Raw genomic sequence first — 19,372 nt, 5'->3', positions numbered from 1 at the left:
CTATGTGAAGCCAAACTGTCAGCAAGAAACCCCCACACATCCCTGTTATTGGAGAAAATGACAAGATCTCGAGGGATTACTGCAGAATGTTACATACGGCTGAGGAGCCGCCTCGTGCTAGCACAAAAACTTTTTATCGAAAAACATTTGTTTTTTTTGTTTTTTTTTTCAAAATTGCTATGTTTCCATTAAGCAAATTTATTTTCATAATTCCAGTTTGCTCAGTTTTAAAGTCAATACTTTGGTCTAAGGGTTCAATATTACGGCCACGTGTCAGTTTGAACACATCTGAATTCACGCAGAGGCCATGTTGCCTGGTGCTGAGGAGGAAATACAACTGGAATGAGTGACAAGTTATGGAGCAATCAACCTGATCCCCCGGCCTTAATCCAATCCAAAACCCGTGTGACATCAAACGTGTTTCTGAGGCTGAAGCGGAAAATTCACAGGAACAAAGAAATGTAATCCATCGGTTCTGGACTGGAATACCCCTTTGTGGGTCCCACAAGCTGGCTCATGCAGTAGGGATGGGAAACAGCTACACTGATTACAAAACTAAATAACACCTCAGTGAGTCACTGAAAAGTTGCAGTAAAAGTTCAAGTATTCTTTGGGTTTGTAAAGAAACATGCAGATGAAGTTGGGCCTTTCTAACATTCTGTTTTTCTACTGTCCATCTACTGTCTATACCTGCGTGTTTTTTCAGACACTGAAGAAATCTGACAGAACTGTCTTCATCTTGTGCTTTGCTCTGGAATGCGTTGTGTCCCCTAAGAATTTGCATGCATGGAATAAAAATTGTCCTATTGATTCTGACTTCTACTAACTTTTTCAAACTTGCTGTTGCTAGTTTGATCGCAGTCCATTTCGTTTTGTTTTGCTGGATTGCTTTCTCTGAAAATTTACAGTCAATAGCAGTGTTTTGTGAACATCTAGAGTTTCCTGCTTTGTGTTGTTGCTTCTTGGCGTCATGTCTGTTTTACACTTCCCAACTTTCTGCATTCTCTGTGTGAATTCGGAACAAGCCTTCCTTCAATGTGGAAAGGAAATAACAGTGCTGTAATAACAGTGCTAAATTATTTTCTATTGGTTATTCAAAAAGGGTATAAATACATTTTTGTTGACCAAAAACCAGCTATAACATAAGTAAATAAAACCAAATTTTTGTTTTCAAAACTAAAGATCTGTGAGATACTGTATCAATTAATTCAGAACGAAACTCCTTTCTTGCTGTTCTTTCTGCACCTCCCTTCACCACAGGAGTTGCCACAGCAGCCTCCTCCACCCCACAGCTGCATACACACAGACTTGGCAGATGTTTTATTTACGCCAGGTGAACTTCCTGACAGGTCTCCACCCCGGACTAACCCCCAGGAAGGAACAGAAATCCAACCAGGAAACTCCGGGGTCACGGTCTGCCTTACCAAGAAGGAAACGTCTGTATTATATCAAAAAGAATTAGGAATGTGTCTATCAGTTTATATGCTGTTTTTATATGGCATGATTTGCATTTTAATGTTAGAATGAATAGTATGGAAATGAAAAACTGAATTTAAAAATACAAAACACATAAAATAAATCAAACTGAGTGGATGGTGGATGGATTGGTATTTATAGAGCTCTTCTCATATTGTCTGCAAGACAGAGCCACAAAAAAATTAAGACTGAAAAAAGTTGCTATATCAATATTAAAATATAAAGAATCAAAAGAGAGAGAAAAATCAAATACAGTCTTGTTCAACAAGTTACAGCGAGTGTTATTATTAGGCTCGCTTGTAGGATCAAAATACTTTTTGGAATTAACTTTTCCACGGGCTCGTTTCCAGTGAGAGTTGGACTCCGCCGGTTCTGTTCATTACTTTCATGGACAGAATTTCTAGGCGCAGCCGGGGTGTTGAGGCGATCCGTTTTGGTGGCCTTGGGATCGCATCTCTGCTTTTTGCGGATGTGGTCCTGTTGACTTTATCAGATCGTGATCTGCAGCTCTCAATGGAGCGGTTCGCGGCCGAGTGTGAAGCGGCTGGGATGAGGCTCAGTGCCTCCAAATCCAAGGCCATGGTCTTGAGCTGGAAAAGGGTAGAGTGCCTTCTCAAGGTCAGGGGGGTCGTCCTGCCTCAAGTAGAGGAGTTTAAGTATCTGGGGATCTTATTCATGAATGAGGGAAGAAGGGAGCGGGAGATCGACAGGCGGATTGGGGCACCGTATGCCATGAAGCGGGCGCTGTACCGGTCCGTCGTGGTGAAGAGAGAGCTGAGTGAAAAAGCGAAGCTCTCGATTTCCTGGTCGATCTACGTTTCTACCCTCATCTATGGTCATGAGCTTTGGGTCATGACCGAAAGAACGAGATCACGGATACAAGCGGCCGAAATGGGTTTCCTCCGCAGGGTGTCTGGGCTCTCACTTAGTGATAGGGTGAGAAGCTTGGTCATCCGGGAGGGACTCAGAGTAGAGCCGCTGCTCCTCCACGTCGAGAGGAGCCAGTTGAGGTGGCTCGGGCATCTGGTCAGGATGCCTTCTGGATGCCTCCCTGGTGAGGTGTTCCAGGCACGTCCCACCGGGAGGAGGCCTCGGGGAAGACCCAGGACACGTTGGAGGGACTATGTGTCTCGGCTGGCCTGGGAACGCCTTGGGGTTCCCCCGGAGGAGCTGGAAGAAGTGGCTGGGGAGAGGGAAGTCTGGGCCTCCCTTAAGCTGCTACCCCCCCGTGACCCGATGCCGGATAAGTGAAAGAAAATAAATGAATGGATGGATGGATGGATGGATGGATGGACTTTTAGTCAGTATTAAATATGTAGCCCATGTTCCTCAGAAATATTTTTATAGTTTTGACAAGAGATTCTGATCTTTCTCATCTTAGATGTCTGTCATGTTTTCATTACCGGTAAGCAAAAACGTCAGTGCGTGTGGAATGAATCTATAATGCGTGATTAACACTTTGAACAAAATCTCTTTTTTTTTCCTTCAGGGTCGCTGCTCTGGGAGTCAGAGCCTGCCCACGCCTTTCTCTCTCTCCTGGAGGGAAAGAGTGGGCACATATTTAATTTAAAGCTTGCTGGGAATTACTTCACTCAGTCAGGACTCCCACGCTGAAGCATTGGTGAGCAGCACGGCTGCTTGGCGAGGCCCCGTCAGCAGGTTTCCTGCGACTCGGAGCATCAAAGTCAGGCTCTTCAGACACATTCCTCACCTCCTGTATCACTGCGCAGCCTGCAATTAGCCTTCCTCCAGCCTCCCTCCTCCAACCTGGAGGACAGTCACCTCCATTCATCCACTGCAAACACCTAGACGCTGACTGTCCGCCATGGCAACCGTCGTCTAACTATGATGGGGCGCACACTAAGTCGCAGTTGCTTTTCTGCTTGTGTGGAGGGAAAAGGAAGAGACAAAGAGCTGTTATCAAAATCATCTTTTATAAACAGTCCTTCTGGTTTCCTCTGAGGAGGAGGAACCTGCTTTACAGTGAAAGCCTTTATAGTCTCTGATGTAATCTCCGTGTTCAACAAAAGGGCCTGTTATCTGCTGGAAGTCGATGCTTTGACTTTCCTGTCATCAAGGTGCTGACATTAATTGCTGAAGGGAACTTGCACCAAGACTGGTTTGATGTGGTCTCGTTTCTGTTTACGGCACTGCTTCAAGAAGACGGCTGTAGTTAATCGTTACTTTGACTGGTGTTCAAACTGCAGGCCGTCACATCTTCCAGTAAGTCTGCAGCTTATAAAGCTGAGGTGTAAATGGGGATGAGGAAGAACTTGCATTAAAAAACGTTACTTGAAAGAAGTCAACATGTGTCCACTGAGTGGAATTCACATGAGCGATTTGGATCTTTAACCTTCACCATTTAAAACAAATGATTACAGAGATCTGTTAATATTGATATCATCCCCTGAACCCCCTGAATCAGGTGAGCTTGCTAGAAACATGGTGTGAAGAGTGGTGGAAGCCGACATGCTAATTAGATCAATAAATCTCATCTTGCGTCCAAAGGGCTTTATTGTCAAGTTCCATCTGATCAGAGCAAGAATACAGCAAAACATAAATATAAAGAATATTTCCAACCACATTCTTAGATCTTTTAACTTAAGGTTGATACACAAATTAAATCAATTCAGTTGACATTTTTGATCAGACTTTGTGATCAAGAATTGACCACAAGTTTCTGATTGGTTGAGATGAATCCAAACTATTGATATCAATACCAGTCAGTATCAGTATCGGATCAATGCTTTAGTTTCAGATTATCTTATTTTTGTTTTGTAGTTTCTCAACTCCACCATGAAAAGATTTTGATTTATTTGCTCTCAAATGTTTTTGCACTTTGCAGTTTTGTTTGTTTTTCTGTTGTTTGTCATGTTAATATGTTATTACAGTAATTTGTAGCCACCTATAACCTTTGTCCAAATTCTGTCCTGGGATTTGAGCAAAAATAATGACAAGTTGTTTTAATTACAAGTAATAAAACTTGTATAAAGATTACTTTTATTACAAGTAATAAAAACAACCCACATAAAGGACAGAAGTTTGACAATACGTCAAACCTAAACAAAAAGTATCGGTATCGGTACCGATAACGATACTGCTGTATCAGCGATACCAAAGTATACAGTATCATAGACCCCTACTGATTGGTTCAACATACACACCAGATTAATGTTCAATACAGACACATTAAAAGGAGCCAAAGCCTTTTAGCACATAAAAAGCTTTATTCTCACAACAAGCTTTAACATTAACAAAGTTAGAGTTCAAGCTTAGACTAGTCAGCAATGTCACTAAGGAGAACAAATTCACTGTCATATAATTTAACATAAACTATTAAACATCTTCATTTGGCAGGGATGTTCAGAAGGAAGCGACAGGTGAGGTCATTTTCTTTTTGTTTCTTTCTACAATGCGGTGGGCGAGGAGCAGAAAACACTAGAAACAACTGTAGCAAAACAGATTTACAGTAAATCAGCCTCTAAATGGAGTATTGGCAGGTTCATAACACATTCAGCTTTCACAAACAACCACAAAGTCATAGAGGTCATGTGGGGAATGAGAAGGAATGTAAATATTTCAAATAAATTCTGAAAGGTGAAGGGTAAAACCTGGCGAGGTCCCAAATAAACAGCTAGAAACACGGCAGGAGGAAATCTGTCTCCTGATACATTCTTTTTTATTGTAAACCAACAAACTCACTTCTCAGATGAATACTTCAAAATTGCTTCATTCCTGTTAGGATGTCAATTTTGGATACTTTTTAGGAATATTTTTTCAAAATACAAACACCTTCAGGATTACGGAAGAATATGGTAGCAAAACGCTAAAGCAGGAACACGGCGTCCAACTGCGTCACACCGGGAAGTAGTGTGAAACATAAGCTGCGTTTTCACCGACTACTCAATTATGCAAATTGGAATTACGAATATAAATTCGAATAATGGAAATGCCAATTTCAAAATAAAAAAAATGATTAAAAGAAAGTTTTGTGCTAGGTTGAGGTGGTTTTTCGGTTGTAAAATTAGCGTATTTTGTAACACTGCAATGAAAAAACGTTTTCGCATCACAGGAGTTATGCGATCAAAAACCGGATGTTATAACTGGCTGAAAAGACGGAAGGAAGTGGAAGGAGGATGAAAGCGCGGCATGGCTTATAACGTGAAAAAAAAAGTGATTTAAAAAAGAGAAGTAGTTTTACGGCCTTTATCTGAAAGTGGTCAGACAGGTTGTGAGGGAGAGGGAAGACATGCGGCCCGGTTCGCGCGCCGCCGCAGCGGCCCTCGCGTGCGATTTTAATCGCGTTTCTCATTAAATGAAAACACCACAAATTCTGGGAAATTGCCTTGTGTCGACATTAACCCAATACCGACATAGTTTTGCGCCCATTTGTAATGGAAACACAACTAACGACAGCAATACCGCTCAGGTGAAGCAGGCAGAAAGAAGACGTGAATGAGCCACGGAGGCGAACACCACCGCCAACACTGGGCTTTAAAAAATAATACACCAGGACCCCACAGCATGGACGCCACTCTTCGGTCCCCCGTATCAAAACTATCAATTAAACACAAACGTAGTTCTTTCAGTTTTCAGGACGGCGGGTCTGGAGTGTGAAGCGGCAGAGGGCTCGCGACGGTGACCAACGAGGGTGTGTGTGTGTGGCCTTCACACTCCTGAAGGTGAGAGAGAGAGAGAGAGAGAGAGAGAGAGAGAGAGAGAGAGAGAGTGTTTTTGTGTGTTTGTGTGAGTGAGTCCTGCTTTCAGCTATGCACATGCAGACATCTCCTCCATCTTTTAATTACCGTCTGCGTCACCGGAGCTTCCCCGAACTGAACCTGTTCTCCCCCCACAGATGACTACCGACCCGTTCAGCTACTACTGACTGGACCGGAGTCACCTTTAACTGCGTCTGGCAGCTTCCCACCAGTGAGATATTTTAAGCAGCATGTCATGTTTGATTAGATACTTTTGTGTAGAAAAAAAATAAAATATGATTTTTGTTTATATTAAATTACTCTAACTTTAGTAAACATCATGCACTCTGGGGTTTCTTACTAAGTTTGACAACTGAGGACGTTATAATGAAGCAAACAGATTCATTTCTCTACAAAAAAAAAAATCACAAAATCTGACCCAGTATTTTTCATCTAGTTTCTAGTTCAAATATCTTAGCAGACTTAAAATGAAGCAAAAGTAACTTGGAATGAACTTGTCAGCAACATGTAAAAGCTTATGTGAATAATTCATTAATATTGATTGAAACATATGTTTCACTGAAGGGCTGGACATTGTTTGGGTTGCTAGGTAACATTCTGAAGGTTTTTGAAACGGCTTTTCAAAAACCTTGAAACGGTTTTTTGGTGTCTGGAAACAGACACCAAAAAACTTTAATTTATTGACAAAAAAAAAAAAAAAAGGCTGGGTGGTTGTTTTTTTTTTTAAAGCACTTTGGTTGTTTTTTTAGAAGCAGTAGAAACCCAAGTAGATGTGCAAATTGTTATTTGCACATCTACTTGTTCCCCTTTAAAACAAAACCCCTTGTTAGTTAAATAATCAGAGTGGAACTCATACTTTTGTAAAATAAATATTAAGGCATTACCAACTTAAAACAAGCTCCTGTATATTGCTGAAAAGTTACTTATAAATTAGATTTGTCTTATTTCCAGTGTTCTAAGACATTTGCACTAGAACCCAGACCAAAAATACTTGGTAAGATTTTGTATTTTTGCAGTCAACAACAATACTCCTTCATGAGGCATTTTTTAAAACATATTTATCTCTCTAAAGCCACGATTATGGCTTCTCATATCAACACAAGGTGACAGTAGCAGAAAAAGGTTTCTCACACCTTCACAGACAGCTTATATTTCTGAACGTTTGGCAGCACATTGATGAATTACGATGAAGAGTCTCAGTTCTTCACAAAAACTTCACTGAAGTGAACTGAAAGACAGGAAGTTTCAGATGATCAACTAAACGGTGGGATAATACTACTCCTTTGAATTGATTCTGATATAAAAGGGTGTGGTGAGTGTGTGCGTGTGTGTGTGTTTGGGTGCATCGTTGGTCTCTGAACATGTGGAAACACCACGGAGGTAAGCAGTGGATGTGATGACATCATCTGCTGAGCAGCTGTGGGGATTCCCTGTCAGAAAAAAAAACACATTTTCTCTCTTGCAGCTCCATCCGTGTCTGTCTGGAAACACAGGGGGTGGGTCTCTGACTCTTCAGCTCCAGAACAGAGGGAGGCTTGGCAGCGTGGGTGGGAGGGGTGGAGGCAACAAGAGGAGTAGAAAGGGAGACGACTCCTTTCATCCGACCTGGAGACATGAGGAAAACTCTGCAGCAACACAGCAGGAAGGTGTGGAGAGAAAAAACACAAATGCAGCTCAAGGAGCTCTTTGTAACATGCTGCCCAACTGAGGGAGGGAATGGAACCGATAACATGGTTTCTGTGGCGCCCTCTGGCGGCTAACGAGATCCTAAAAGGCCTTTCTTGAAATAATACAAAAAAACAAAAATCAGGAGGTTTTAAGCGTGTTCCAGGAGCCACTGGAAGAGCGGGGGGTGCTGGGTGTCTCTGGTTCCCCCTGGCGGCAGCGGAGGCGCGTGGCAGAGGCTCTCCTCTTGGTAGCGCAGCAGCATGTGCAGCAGATCTGCCACCTTCCACTTTCTCTCCTGGAGCTTCTGCACCACAGCGGGCAGCTGAAGGGGCAGACAGAGTTCTGGTTAATGGCTTCCTGCTAGAAGAAGGGGTCAGATGCACAGGATGACGGAAAAGTAGGATCACCAAAAAAATTTGCATGCAGTCATGGGAAATAGCTGTGGTTGTCAGGGCCGGATTTACACGGAAGTGGGGCCCCGGGCTGGAGATAGTTTTGGTGCCCTATGTGCTACAGAAAAATATTTCTACTAAGGCAATTTACAGAACATTAATATGTAGTCGTGTACATGAATTGATGTGTTGTAGGTTTAATACATCCACTGGCCAATGGCTCCAGGTTGTTCCCAAGCAAAATCTTATAAAACATCATTTTCAAATATTTGAATACGGTTTATATTAATAAAACTCCCAAAATATAAATATAACTCCTCTAATATCAGGTTTTGAGATTTATATATAATATAAAATAAGATATGCAAAACACAAATCTTTAATTAAATTTTTAAAACATCATTGGGGCCCCCAATCCTAAAAAGTAAAAAATAAAATGGGGGCCCTGTCAGCCCTTTCTAAAGTCTGGGCCAGGCTGAATTACTTTTCACCTTTTAAAAAAAAATCATGACAGTAAAATTTTTTCTTCATCAAATCATAAATCATAACACAATGGTAGAAACTAAGTACACCTTCAGCGTTTCAACAGATTACAAATAAAAACATCACCACTGATCACAGTCACTAAATGTATAAATGGAAATTATATTTTGACACACAAGTGTACAAGTCCTGCTTTTAGCATGTTTGTTTTTCAACATTAACAGAAAATCTGAATTTTAAAAATGCTTTAGAGTTGAACTGAACAAAAGCATTTGTTCAGTTCGTTAAAAACCTACATAAATTAAAAGTTTCTGCATACTTCCATAACAATCACAACCTTTGTTTTTATTTCTTCTTCGTCTGTCACTGAAGTAATGACCGTCAGTGTTTTGGCGTTGCGTTCGTGTTCCTGTAACTGTTAGCGGAACAAACCGGACTCAGTTGTTAGACTGAACGGGACTGCTGAGAATGAACTGAAAGAAACTCCGAGCTGAATGTAAAATGATTTAAACTAAATCTTAATGTAACCGCTGATGATAATCTGACTGTTGCTGCAACATGCAGTCAATTATCACCAGTTTGACAAAGTGTGACTTGCTCCACTGAATCACCTGCTGCAGCTCTCTGTCCACGTTCAGCTGGATCTGAGGGACGTCGACCACGGAGGCTGCCGCCCACTGCAGCATGCTCCTGAGCTGGGGGTCAGAGGTCGCGTGCTGGAGGCCGCGTCCGAGCTCCCTGAAGTCTGAATTGATGATGAGCAGAGCGGTGCGCGCGGTCTGTGCCGGAGTCCGGTCTGCACACAGCGTCCCTGCAGCACAGAAAGGCCGGCAGCTCTGCGTTAATCGATTCTGGACCGGGTTCCCAGAACCCGGCCGGAGCGTGGCACACGGGACGGAACAGAACGCCGACGCTGCTTACCACTGGACTCCCTGACCTCCGTCTCTTTGTCCTCGGTGTTGTCGCTGTTGGACGACAGAATGTCACACAGGTTAGAGACCAAACAGCAATGGTTGAGAATGCAGAGTTCTTTCCAAAGTATTCACGCCCCCTGAACAAATGTCAGATAGCGACCTCAAAGTATTCCACGTGACAGAGCAACGCGCAAAGTGGGATATTTAGACAAGCTGCAACTAACAACTGTTTCTGTGATTGACAGTCCTGACGATTAATCAGTTAAAAAAAAGAAAAATTGGTACATTCTACAGATTTTATATTGAACCACCCAAGGCTTTTTGTACAATATTAGACCTAAATTAAAAGATGTAAACAAAAACATAATTGAATTCCTGAAGGATCTACTTATGCGTCTCTCTGGAGTCTGGAGGACCACATAAGAAGGTACAGCGGGCTGGATTTGGCCCTCGGGCCTCGAGTTTGACGTGCTGTGCTGTAACATGACAAAATGTGAAACTGTTCAGAGGACGTGAAGATTTTAAATGTTTGAGTATGTGAAGTTGCACGCAAAAGACGACGAGGAGCACAGCGGAAACGATTTTCCTGATTTCAGCACAGACTGCTGCTTGGCCTGGCTGTCTGATAACGGCTAAGATGCGACAATAAAAAAAACATCGTGATCAGTTTTCGCCCCAATATCTTTTCTGTCAGTTTTGCTGATCCTTGCCAACAGATAAACAGTAATTTCTCCTCCTCGGATTGTTAATCACAGACTTGTTGACACAGCCTGTGGCAACAGACACGTAGACTCTGCTGGATCTGTGAAAAGGAGGGCAAATACCTGAGCCGGCTTTTTTTAGGGACCAAGAAACAGAAAACACCAAATATATACAACGTATCCACGTCCAACCCACCGGCTCCCAGCGCCACTGTTACCTGCAGGCTACACACCATCTTGTACAGCACAATCCAACTAGTTCCAGCTTGAAAAAAAGCCTATTATTAAATACAACTACTTCAGATGAAGTATAATTAACAGCAACAACCGCCAGGTATCATGAGTAAGTGATACCTGGCATGAGGTCTCTTACATCACGGCGGAGGAATGCTGGAACGCTCGGCTTTGCAAATTGTTTTAATTCAGGATCACTGGAGGGCATTGAGGATATTTGGGGTCATGCCACGGCATCTCAGTCGGGTTTAAGTCCGGACTTTGACTAGCCCGCTCCAAAGCCTTCGTTGTTTTCAAACTATTAAGAGCTGGATTTGTTAGTGTGCTTTGGATCATAAACAAAGCCTGATGGAGCAAACTTGTAGCTACGAGGCATCAGGGGAAGCACGCCTTCCAAAAGCGTTCCACTTTTGTCTCATTAGTCCACAGAATATTTTTCGGCCAAATCTTTGTCATCATCAAATGTTGGGGAATACAAACTCTTCATCAAAGTGGCGAAGAGCACTTTGGACATGCAGCAAGTCAGTGGAATTATTGGAAATATAGACAGCAGTCATGCTGAAAGCCAGTTAAAGTGTCTAAGTGCTTTAAAGAAACGGCTTTGATACTTTTTCTCCTCTTATTATGCAACAATTCAATTGTAAGGGCCTGAGTTGAGATATATGAAAAAGAAAATATAGACATAAAATAAGAAAAGTTGGATTCATGTAAATTGAAAACAAAGAGAAGGCAACCAAAAGCAGCAGTTGTTTGAAAAATGGGATGAATGGTAAAACGAGATCAGCCTCAGAAGAGCATTTCTTTTTGCGCCACAATAATAATAAAAAATAAATAAAGTGCAAAGGAAGGATTGAAATGACTTAGATCTGCTGTACATGTGAGAAAGTATAAATAAAAAGAGAGAAAAAAAGGTTATGTTCAGAAATGCCTGGTAATGGAGTTGGTAATTTTTTTTTTCTCCTTGGCTTCTTTATCTGGGTGAGTAACAATGACAGCATGAGTGTTTTAATAAAAAACAGATCCTAGAAGCAAGGAAGTTTATGTAGAAATATAAAAGCATTAACCAGGCAGTTTGAATGCAGACGTTGCTGTAAACAAGCATATATCATGAAACCTGTCTATGTGGAGAGCTGCAGTGCAACCATGCAAGACTCAATTCACATGAACCAAAGACATCACTGTTAGCTTCATTTTATTTTCACTACCACAAATTAATTCCTTTAATCCAGGAGGTGAAATACATTTATAGGGCGAGTAATTGTTTTAGACGTTTCTGTTTTTCTTGTATGCTAACTTCTGCATAATTCAATGACAACAAATGGACTGACTATTAGTCTGCAGCCTTTTCTCTAGGATTGTGTGTGTTTCACAATTGTTTACCTCATTTTGCTATTGTTTTCAACAAATACTACAATGGGATGATCAACTGCTCCCTAAAGACCAGGCCCCATAAGAAGGAGCGCTGTTTTTGGGTTAGGTTTACGACTAAGGTGTGAACTGAATTTGGGTTAAGTTTCGGGTTAGGCATGTACCCGAAACCTACATGCCTATGTAGGCATGAATGTGTGTGTGTGTGTGTGTGTGTGTGTGTGTGTGTGTGTGTGTGTGTGTGTGTGTGTGTGTGTGTGTGTGTGTATGTGTGTCTTTCAGTGCTCCAAGTTAGGGAGCATTGACTGAAACTGGAGTCAGCTATACAGTATTGTCAGTCAAGAATATAACATCCCTCTCCTTTCTCATTGGCAACATTGTGGTTTTTCTTTGGTTTCTCTAATGTCATGTGAAATAAATGCTGTTTCAACTAATTCAAATATGCTCCTCTCTTCCCCTCTAAGCTACAGCCTTTGAGCAGCGCATCACAAAATATTGGGGGCTCGTCTGGGAGACATTAACTGAATGACAGACACCATCACGTAGATTGGCTTTTCAGAACATTCAGATATAATAAAACAGTCATGTTGGGCTCATTCTGTCATCAGTAAAAGATCAAAGGGAAATGTCAGTGCTAGGAATTCATTTTATTTTGGTTGACCATGCTAGCTGTGTTTCCATAAACATAGCATTGCGCAATTTGACATTTTGGAGATAAACACGCAATTTTGACAAAACTCTAATTTTTCGTTAAAAAGTTTTGTGCTACGGTGAGGTGTTTTTACTGGCCATATCAAAACTGGTTTATTTCACAAAACTGCAATTGAAACATTTTTTTTTCACATCACACCAGGACCAACAACTGGATGTTGCCACTGGTGCAAACCACAAAGAAGAAGTCGCTAGAAAGAAGTTGGGGGATCATGACGCAGCATGTCTTTTTAATCACTTACTGTATCAACCCACTTAAATGTGTTTCTTATATGAAGGAAACGGCCACTGCAAACTTGTGTTTTTTTGACATAAGCAGAGTATTGACAAGGTTTTGCACACATTTGTGATGGAAATACAGCTACTGCTGCATCTTTTCCTGATCTGGGTTAGTGTTTAGAAAGCGGTACGAGGCTGCGGTGGACCAACCTGTCAGAGGGGGAGAACGACATGCGCTCCTCACACACTTCCCCTTCAAGGCCCAGACTGCTCCAACTGCTGCTGTTCCCATTGCTGCTGAGGAGAAAAGGCAGTTTACATCAACATCAGAGCCAGATGATACAATAATGATCAGTTTCCTCATGTTCTTATCCCTCATGTAATGTACATAAACAATAGTCAGAGTAAAGAATTATTCTGGAGATTTGGAGTAGTCCTTTAACTGTTAGGTGAGGCGCAAAACAAAGGAGGGTTTTCCAGATGAGGTAGATTTTTCCCCTGTATCTCCCCACTGAATCATTTGTTGCTTAAGACTTAAACGTGTGAGATCATCGTGCTGTTGTCCCTACACAACCAAGGTACTCATGTAGGTTCCACCAAGACAACCAGCAGGCAACAGAAGCACAACACTCAGTCTCTGTATTCTGAGTAATTAGCCAGCAGGCAGGATCTCCTGAACTGCAATGAGGTTTCATCTCAGAGATTCTGGAAGGTGTGGATAATTGATAGCTAAACACACCTTCAGTAATCAGCAATTACCTCAGCTTTCTCCTGTGGTTTTACTGAGTGACACGCGCCAAAACAAGCTCCATTTATCACCGTGCTTCTTGGCTAAATAGGCCCATCAAGGTGTTTTGCTTTCTTGTGTCATTTCATCGACAGAGCGGAAATGGTTCCGGAAGGCTCTAATGAATTACACATGATGGACTTTGTTCTGACAGAGACGGAGCCAGAAGTGAACAGAGAACTCACAGACACGCCTTTAGAAAATATTATGATACATTAACTTGGTCTAGATCACACACTGTGTTGTTTTGGTATCTGAGGGAAGAATGGCAGATGTTGTCAGTTTTGCTTCCATAGAGACGGAAAACTTTTACGGGGGCCTCATTTCCAGGGGAGTCACCTACAAACAAGATTTCAACTACAACTATGACCTCAAGCAAAAGTACGGAATCAGACATGGGAGAATATTCAGACATCCTACAAATAAAGATAACCCATAGGAGACTGATCATCGTTATTGGCAACCTGGTTAAAAAAAAATAATTTTTATAAAAAGCCTTAAAATAGCAAAATTTCCCACTGATAAACTAAACATAAAGAGCACTGTAGGAGTAGTTAGACCTGTATGATTCCATCTTGCAACGGATTATTCCCTACGGATTAGCTCACCCTAACCAACAGTACAGGTTTTCCGACAGTTGTGCAGAGATCTGGATGTGGGAAACAGCCAGAGGTCGTTTACCTGTCACTGAGATGGAGGAAGCTGCTGTTGTCATCTGGGTGATCGTCCTCAAAGCTCAGGTTGGACCAGCTGCCCAGACTGTCTTCTCCCACACTCAGCTGCTGGGACACTGTGGACTCAGTCGGCTCCCGGCCTGGAGAACTAGATGAAAAGATAAAGTGAGTATTTCCACGTTATTTAAAAATGCAAACATGCTAATTGCACAATGCTGCTTTCATGCTACAGAAATCATTTAGTCCTAAGCAAAAACAGTCCAAGCGTCTGAAGGACATATACCTGATGTTGGCAGCCTGACAGACGTTAGACAGCGCTGATGTCATGATCTCTGCTGTTAGGCTCTCAGCGAAGCTGGTGCCATCATGGCCGATCCCACTGTCTGCATTAAGGCTGGCATTGCTTAGCTCACGCTTAGCCGTCTCCATTGCCAGAGAAACAACTTCTTCTGCGAATGCTGCCCTGTGGTCCAGGTCGATGTGGATCTTAGGAATTTCCACACTAGGGAGGCGCTCTGATGCCAAGTGACTTTCTGATGCTCTTATCCTTCTCTGTAAGACAGGCTGGTAAGGGTGTCTGCTAAGTTTGGTACAGTGAGGACATTCCTGAGACAGGCAGTAACGGCAGGTCCTCTCTCCTACAGACTGGACAGCAGCCGACCCCTCAGACAGCCTCTGGGCGTGAGAGTGCCGATTGTAGCCACGAGTCTGTGAATGTTCCCAGGAGGAATGTCCGACTGACGCCAGGCTCATTTTGACAGTGTCATCAACTATCTTCCTGGCATAATGCTCGATGACCTGCATCACCCTGCTGCTGTAGCCCCTGTCATACAGGCTTCCTGTACTGTGGTAATGTCTATTTTTATCCTCCTTGGACAACAGAGGGCAGGAGAAAGAGTTCCTGATGATGTTGTCAGCCATATCTTCAACTTTGGACTTTTTATAAAGACAGGAGTCAGTGAGAGACTTCGGAAGGCGAACTGAAGAAAGATGCAGTTTGCGTGCGACATCACAGGTGATGTTGTAAGCTAAAGACTCGGCAAAGTTGACCAGGTCCACGTACTCCCTCTTGCACTGCTTGTCAGAAACCCGGCAGCAACACAGAGTGTCCTCACCAGACACTAACCCCATAGATTCTGATCTATCTTTGGATGTTAAGGTCTCATTGCCAGAAGCTTTCCATTCATCCGGCAGGGACTTGGAGGACAGGAGGCGGCTGCTGGAGGGCCTTTGCTTGTTCTTACGACTAGCATGAGCCAGGCCTAATTTAATAGAGCGGTACGCCAGGCGGCTTGCATACTGGTCTAGGACCAACTCCCTAGTGCCGCCTTCCTTTTTCAGCACCTTAATGAGGTAGCCCGCATATTCATCTGTCACACTCTCACAGCTGGGGTACTCGGAGGACATACCAGAGCTGGAGCTGGTACTTGAAGTGGAATGGGGAGACTGAGAAACTGAAGCTATCAGGTCATTGGACCACTGCTCTGCAAGCTTTGCTAACCTTGAGTTTCGGCTCTGGTTTGTACTGGGCTGAGACTGGTGTCGTTGGCGTGGACGCCAACCATCTGAGCTGGATCTGTCAAAGCTTCTTCTTCGGAGCTCCTGAGCTCTGTGGTAGGGACACTGTTGTCTGGAGCTAACCATTGTCTTCACATCGTTTATGACCTGTCCTGCCACCTCACCCGCATACACCCACAACGTGTTCAGGGTCTGTTCTGAGAACTGAGCCACGCTGTCCCTCCTTTGCTCGCTGCTCTTGCTTAACTCGCCCTCTTCCTCTGACCCTCCTAATGTATCCATCTCAGTCGCCATAGAAACTATGTGGCATGCCAAACGCTCAGCGTAGTGGAGGGCTTCCTTGTTAGACATCCTACGAGACGACACCTGATGGAGGTCCCGTCGCCCACAGTCTGCCTCTACACCTCTCTTAGTTCCACTAACACCTTCTTCCTCAACTGGTTCTTCCTCTTCAACATCTTCATCACCAACTGCCTCCTCAGACAGAGACCGCATGAGGCTGAGCATAAACTCAGCCTTGTCTGATTCAGGGATGGCGTCTTCAGGGCCAGGACCTGGCTCAGGGTGATAATGAGGCGTTGGGGGAGGAGTCGCAGGGGAAAACTCATTGGCTAGCTTGCTTTTCAGCTTCTTGGAAAACTGTTTGATCTGTTTTTCTTTAGAGACTTCACTGGGCTGCTGAGGGGTGGAAGGAGGGGTACCAGGAGTCCCTGCAGACTTTTGGCCAGAGCTTGGAGGTGGATCATCCGCAACGCCAGATATCCGGCCCCGTCCAAGCAGAGCTGCACTAGGCACATCGAGAGTATCCATCATCACAGGATGCGTTTGATCCACGCCTCTCCCCCTGGGATCCGTCTCACACTGGACTTTCCCCTGGTTGGAGGAACCGGCTGGAAAGGAAACAGGAGGAGCAAACTCAGGAGTCCACCCCTGTCGGACACACCAGTCATATCTGAAGCGCTCCCTATCTGCTCTGTGCTTTGAAGGTGAATCTGCCGTTTCCTGCGCTGAGGAGTTCCTTCGGCTTCCGATGGACTTTGTAAGGAAGTCAGTGCAGTCGCCAAAACCCTTCTTCATTTTAGAAGTGGTAATAAGCTCACAGGCCTCAGTTACAATCATATCCACCATGTTGCCAGAGAAGTTTTGGAATAATCTTTGTTGAGAGGAGCCTCCCACAGGTATGGGGTTCTGGGTTTCGTGATGGTAAGCGTGAGAGTGTTTAGAGGAGGTACTGTCAGTCGATGTTACAGTTAATCTTTTGGTGTTGACCTTTGGGCTATCTGACTTGTACTGGGAAGCTTCCTCTGGATCCTGGAAGCTGGAGAGGGCTTGGCCAGCATGGGGAACAGGAATACAGCTAGCCATGCCTGAGACGGTGAAGAGAGCGTTCTTCACTGTGCAGGAAGCCTCCTCTCCTGACAGCCCTGGAGCTGCTGAAGTGGAGCTGGAGCTTAAAAGCTGTTTGTTAGCAAATATGCTGCTGGTATGAGTGCTAGTGTTCTCAGCATTGACATAACAGACGTTATCCAAGGACACACTGATAGCCGCTTGGCTCGTAAAGGCAACGTCAGCCTGAGAGAGCTCTATGAAGGCTTCCTGTATGACGGACTCGGACAAATCCGAAGCATAGGAGGAGACCACCTCCTCTTCCTCTTCTTCTTCTGCTTGCCCGTGGCCAAAAGCCCAATCACTGGGTGTGATAGGGGTCGAGGGGTGAGAGAACTGACACACTTCCATTATGCCTTCAAACACCAGCTCCTCGGCCAGGTCGGCAGCAAACTGCGTCACTGTGTTGTGGAAAATCTGTTTTTTTACAGTGAGGAACTCTTTAAGGGCCCCAGAAATGGCTTCACCGACAAGGAAACCAGCTAATCCGTTGATAGCTCGCTCCTTCAAGACATACGCACGTCGCATGCCAATTTCGTGAAAGGCCATCTGAAAAACTGAGGAAGTGAGTCTAGCAGCCAGGTGACAGAGAGTGGTGGTACAGGAGGATACGCCTTTTTGGAGGTCTCGCAGGGCGCTCCCCAAGCTCATCTCCACCAGGTCAGAAGCAAATCTCTGAATGCCATCCTTTAGAGACTGGGACTTCTTCTGCAACTTGGCTACTGTGACCGTCTCTTGAATGTCTGACAATTTCATCAGATAGCCCGATGGGTTCTTGAACTCTTTGTGGCAGACACAGCTTAGATTCTTGTTGTCACTGATGTCAACAGCAGATTGGAAACCACACACCGATCCTAGAATTTCTTTGGACAGATTGTTGGCAAAGTCTGAGTAGGTCTTATACAAGGAGCAGAGGTCCTGAGGTTTACGTAGCTCTGACTTGTCCTCCCCTTTCTCTTCTGTCTTCCAGAAGTATTCCAGTGGTCCGTTCGTCTCCACCAAAGGACTAAAGGCAGAAGAGCTGACAGGACTAAAGAGAGGTCCTCCGTTTTCCTCAGATGGAGTCTGCGCCAACCAAGGGGAGTCGGACATGTCGGGGTGAACTGAGTAGGGAGAACCTGGTTTCAGAGGAGTAGGTTTTTTCACATTGGCTGGGAGAGTGGGCTGGTCAAAGCGCTGAGGGTTCATGCTCTTGGTTGAGCAACCCCTGGAAACATACTTCGAAGTGGGACCGCTGGAACCAGCCTCAGACTTTTTCTGTGCGGTTGAGGCACTGATGGAGTCCAGAGGGAGAGTTAGAGTGCAGCTCTCTGAGCTTAGCTCCTCCAGGTCATCAAACTGGTCAAAGCTGTCAAAGAATTCACTAACTTCAGAGTCTGAGTCTTCAACTCGATCTCTGGGTCCCCCTGGCACCTGGGGGATGTCCAACTTAGCCAACAGGCTCCTCTGGTAGCCCACTTCATCCAGGAAAATGATCGGGCTGGGGCTGGAGCAGTCGGACTCCTCTGATTCGCTAAGCTGAGCAGAAGGGGAGGCCGGACGAGCTCCGGGACTGCAGTAGGTCCACTGGGATTCAACCCCTGACGATGACCGCTGCACTGTGACTGAAACATCGGGACCATGTTTGGCTGAATGTTTCTTGGAAGATGAACTTATGATAATGCGGGAGCCTGACAATTCCTTCTTTCTTTTGTGGGCTGGGATTGTCTGTGAGGCCACGTCACGCTTCTTAAAATGGCAAAATGCAGCTGCAGCTGAGGAGGCGAACAGAAAATGGAAGGAAGGGGAAACTGGTTAGAACTACATTAAAATAACTAAATAGGACAATCAGATGGTAAAAGACTGTCCACAAAGGAAGCTAAATAAAATTGAGGAGGAAATTAAACATTTGGGACAAACTGGTTGATGTTTTAGTACCTACATGCAAAAATTTAGGAAATACGATAGATGGCTTCCCTAACCTTCACCCTAACTACTGATGCACCGAGAAGTGGGCTGGTGGGTGGAAGTGGGACATTATTAGCAACTCAAGAATGCATTCTTTTTCCAATCGGTGAACATTGCTAGGATGGGATGACAATAACAAACGCACACAGCGTGAATGCTGATACAGTGTGAAGAAG

General features: G+C 44.0%; 1 protein-coding gene across 2 annotated transcripts in view; it reads right to left on the bottom strand.

The window, feature by feature from the left end:
* Positions 1-4,683: 4,683 nt before the first annotated feature.
* The window catches only part of akap11 (A-kinase anchoring protein 11), a 30,272-nt gene continuing 15,583 nt past the window's right edge, over positions 4,684-19,372 (bottom strand). The window contains exons 7-12 of one of the 2 annotated variants that reach the window (XM_014986776.2): positions 14,629-19,003; positions 14,353-14,493; positions 13,095-13,181; positions 9,659-9,702; positions 9,349-9,548; positions 4,684-8,184 (exon numbers count right to left, since the gene is read on the bottom strand). In XM_014986776.2, the coding sequence (XP_014842262.2) occupies positions 8,011-8,184; positions 9,349-9,548; positions 9,659-9,702; positions 13,095-13,181; positions 14,353-14,493; positions 14,629-19,003 (5,021 nt within the window). In that variant the 3' untranslated portion in view covers positions 4,684-8,010. The remainder of the gene's footprint in view (positions 8,185-9,348; positions 9,549-9,658; positions 9,703-13,094; positions 13,182-14,352; positions 14,494-14,628; positions 19,004-19,372) is intronic. The other variant, XM_014986778.2, reaches the window with a different exon arrangement.

This window comes from Poecilia mexicana, unplaced genomic scaffold (assembly GCF_051168715.1).
Source record: "Poecilia mexicana isolate PSO_F unplaced genomic scaffold, ASM5116871v1 scaffold_2, whole genome shotgun sequence".
Lineage (NCBI taxonomy): Eukaryota > Metazoa > Chordata > Actinopteri > Cyprinodontiformes > Poeciliidae > Poecilia > Poecilia mexicana.
Note: the sequence above shows the minus strand (reverse complement) of the source record. Positions and strands in the feature narration are given on the sequence as shown.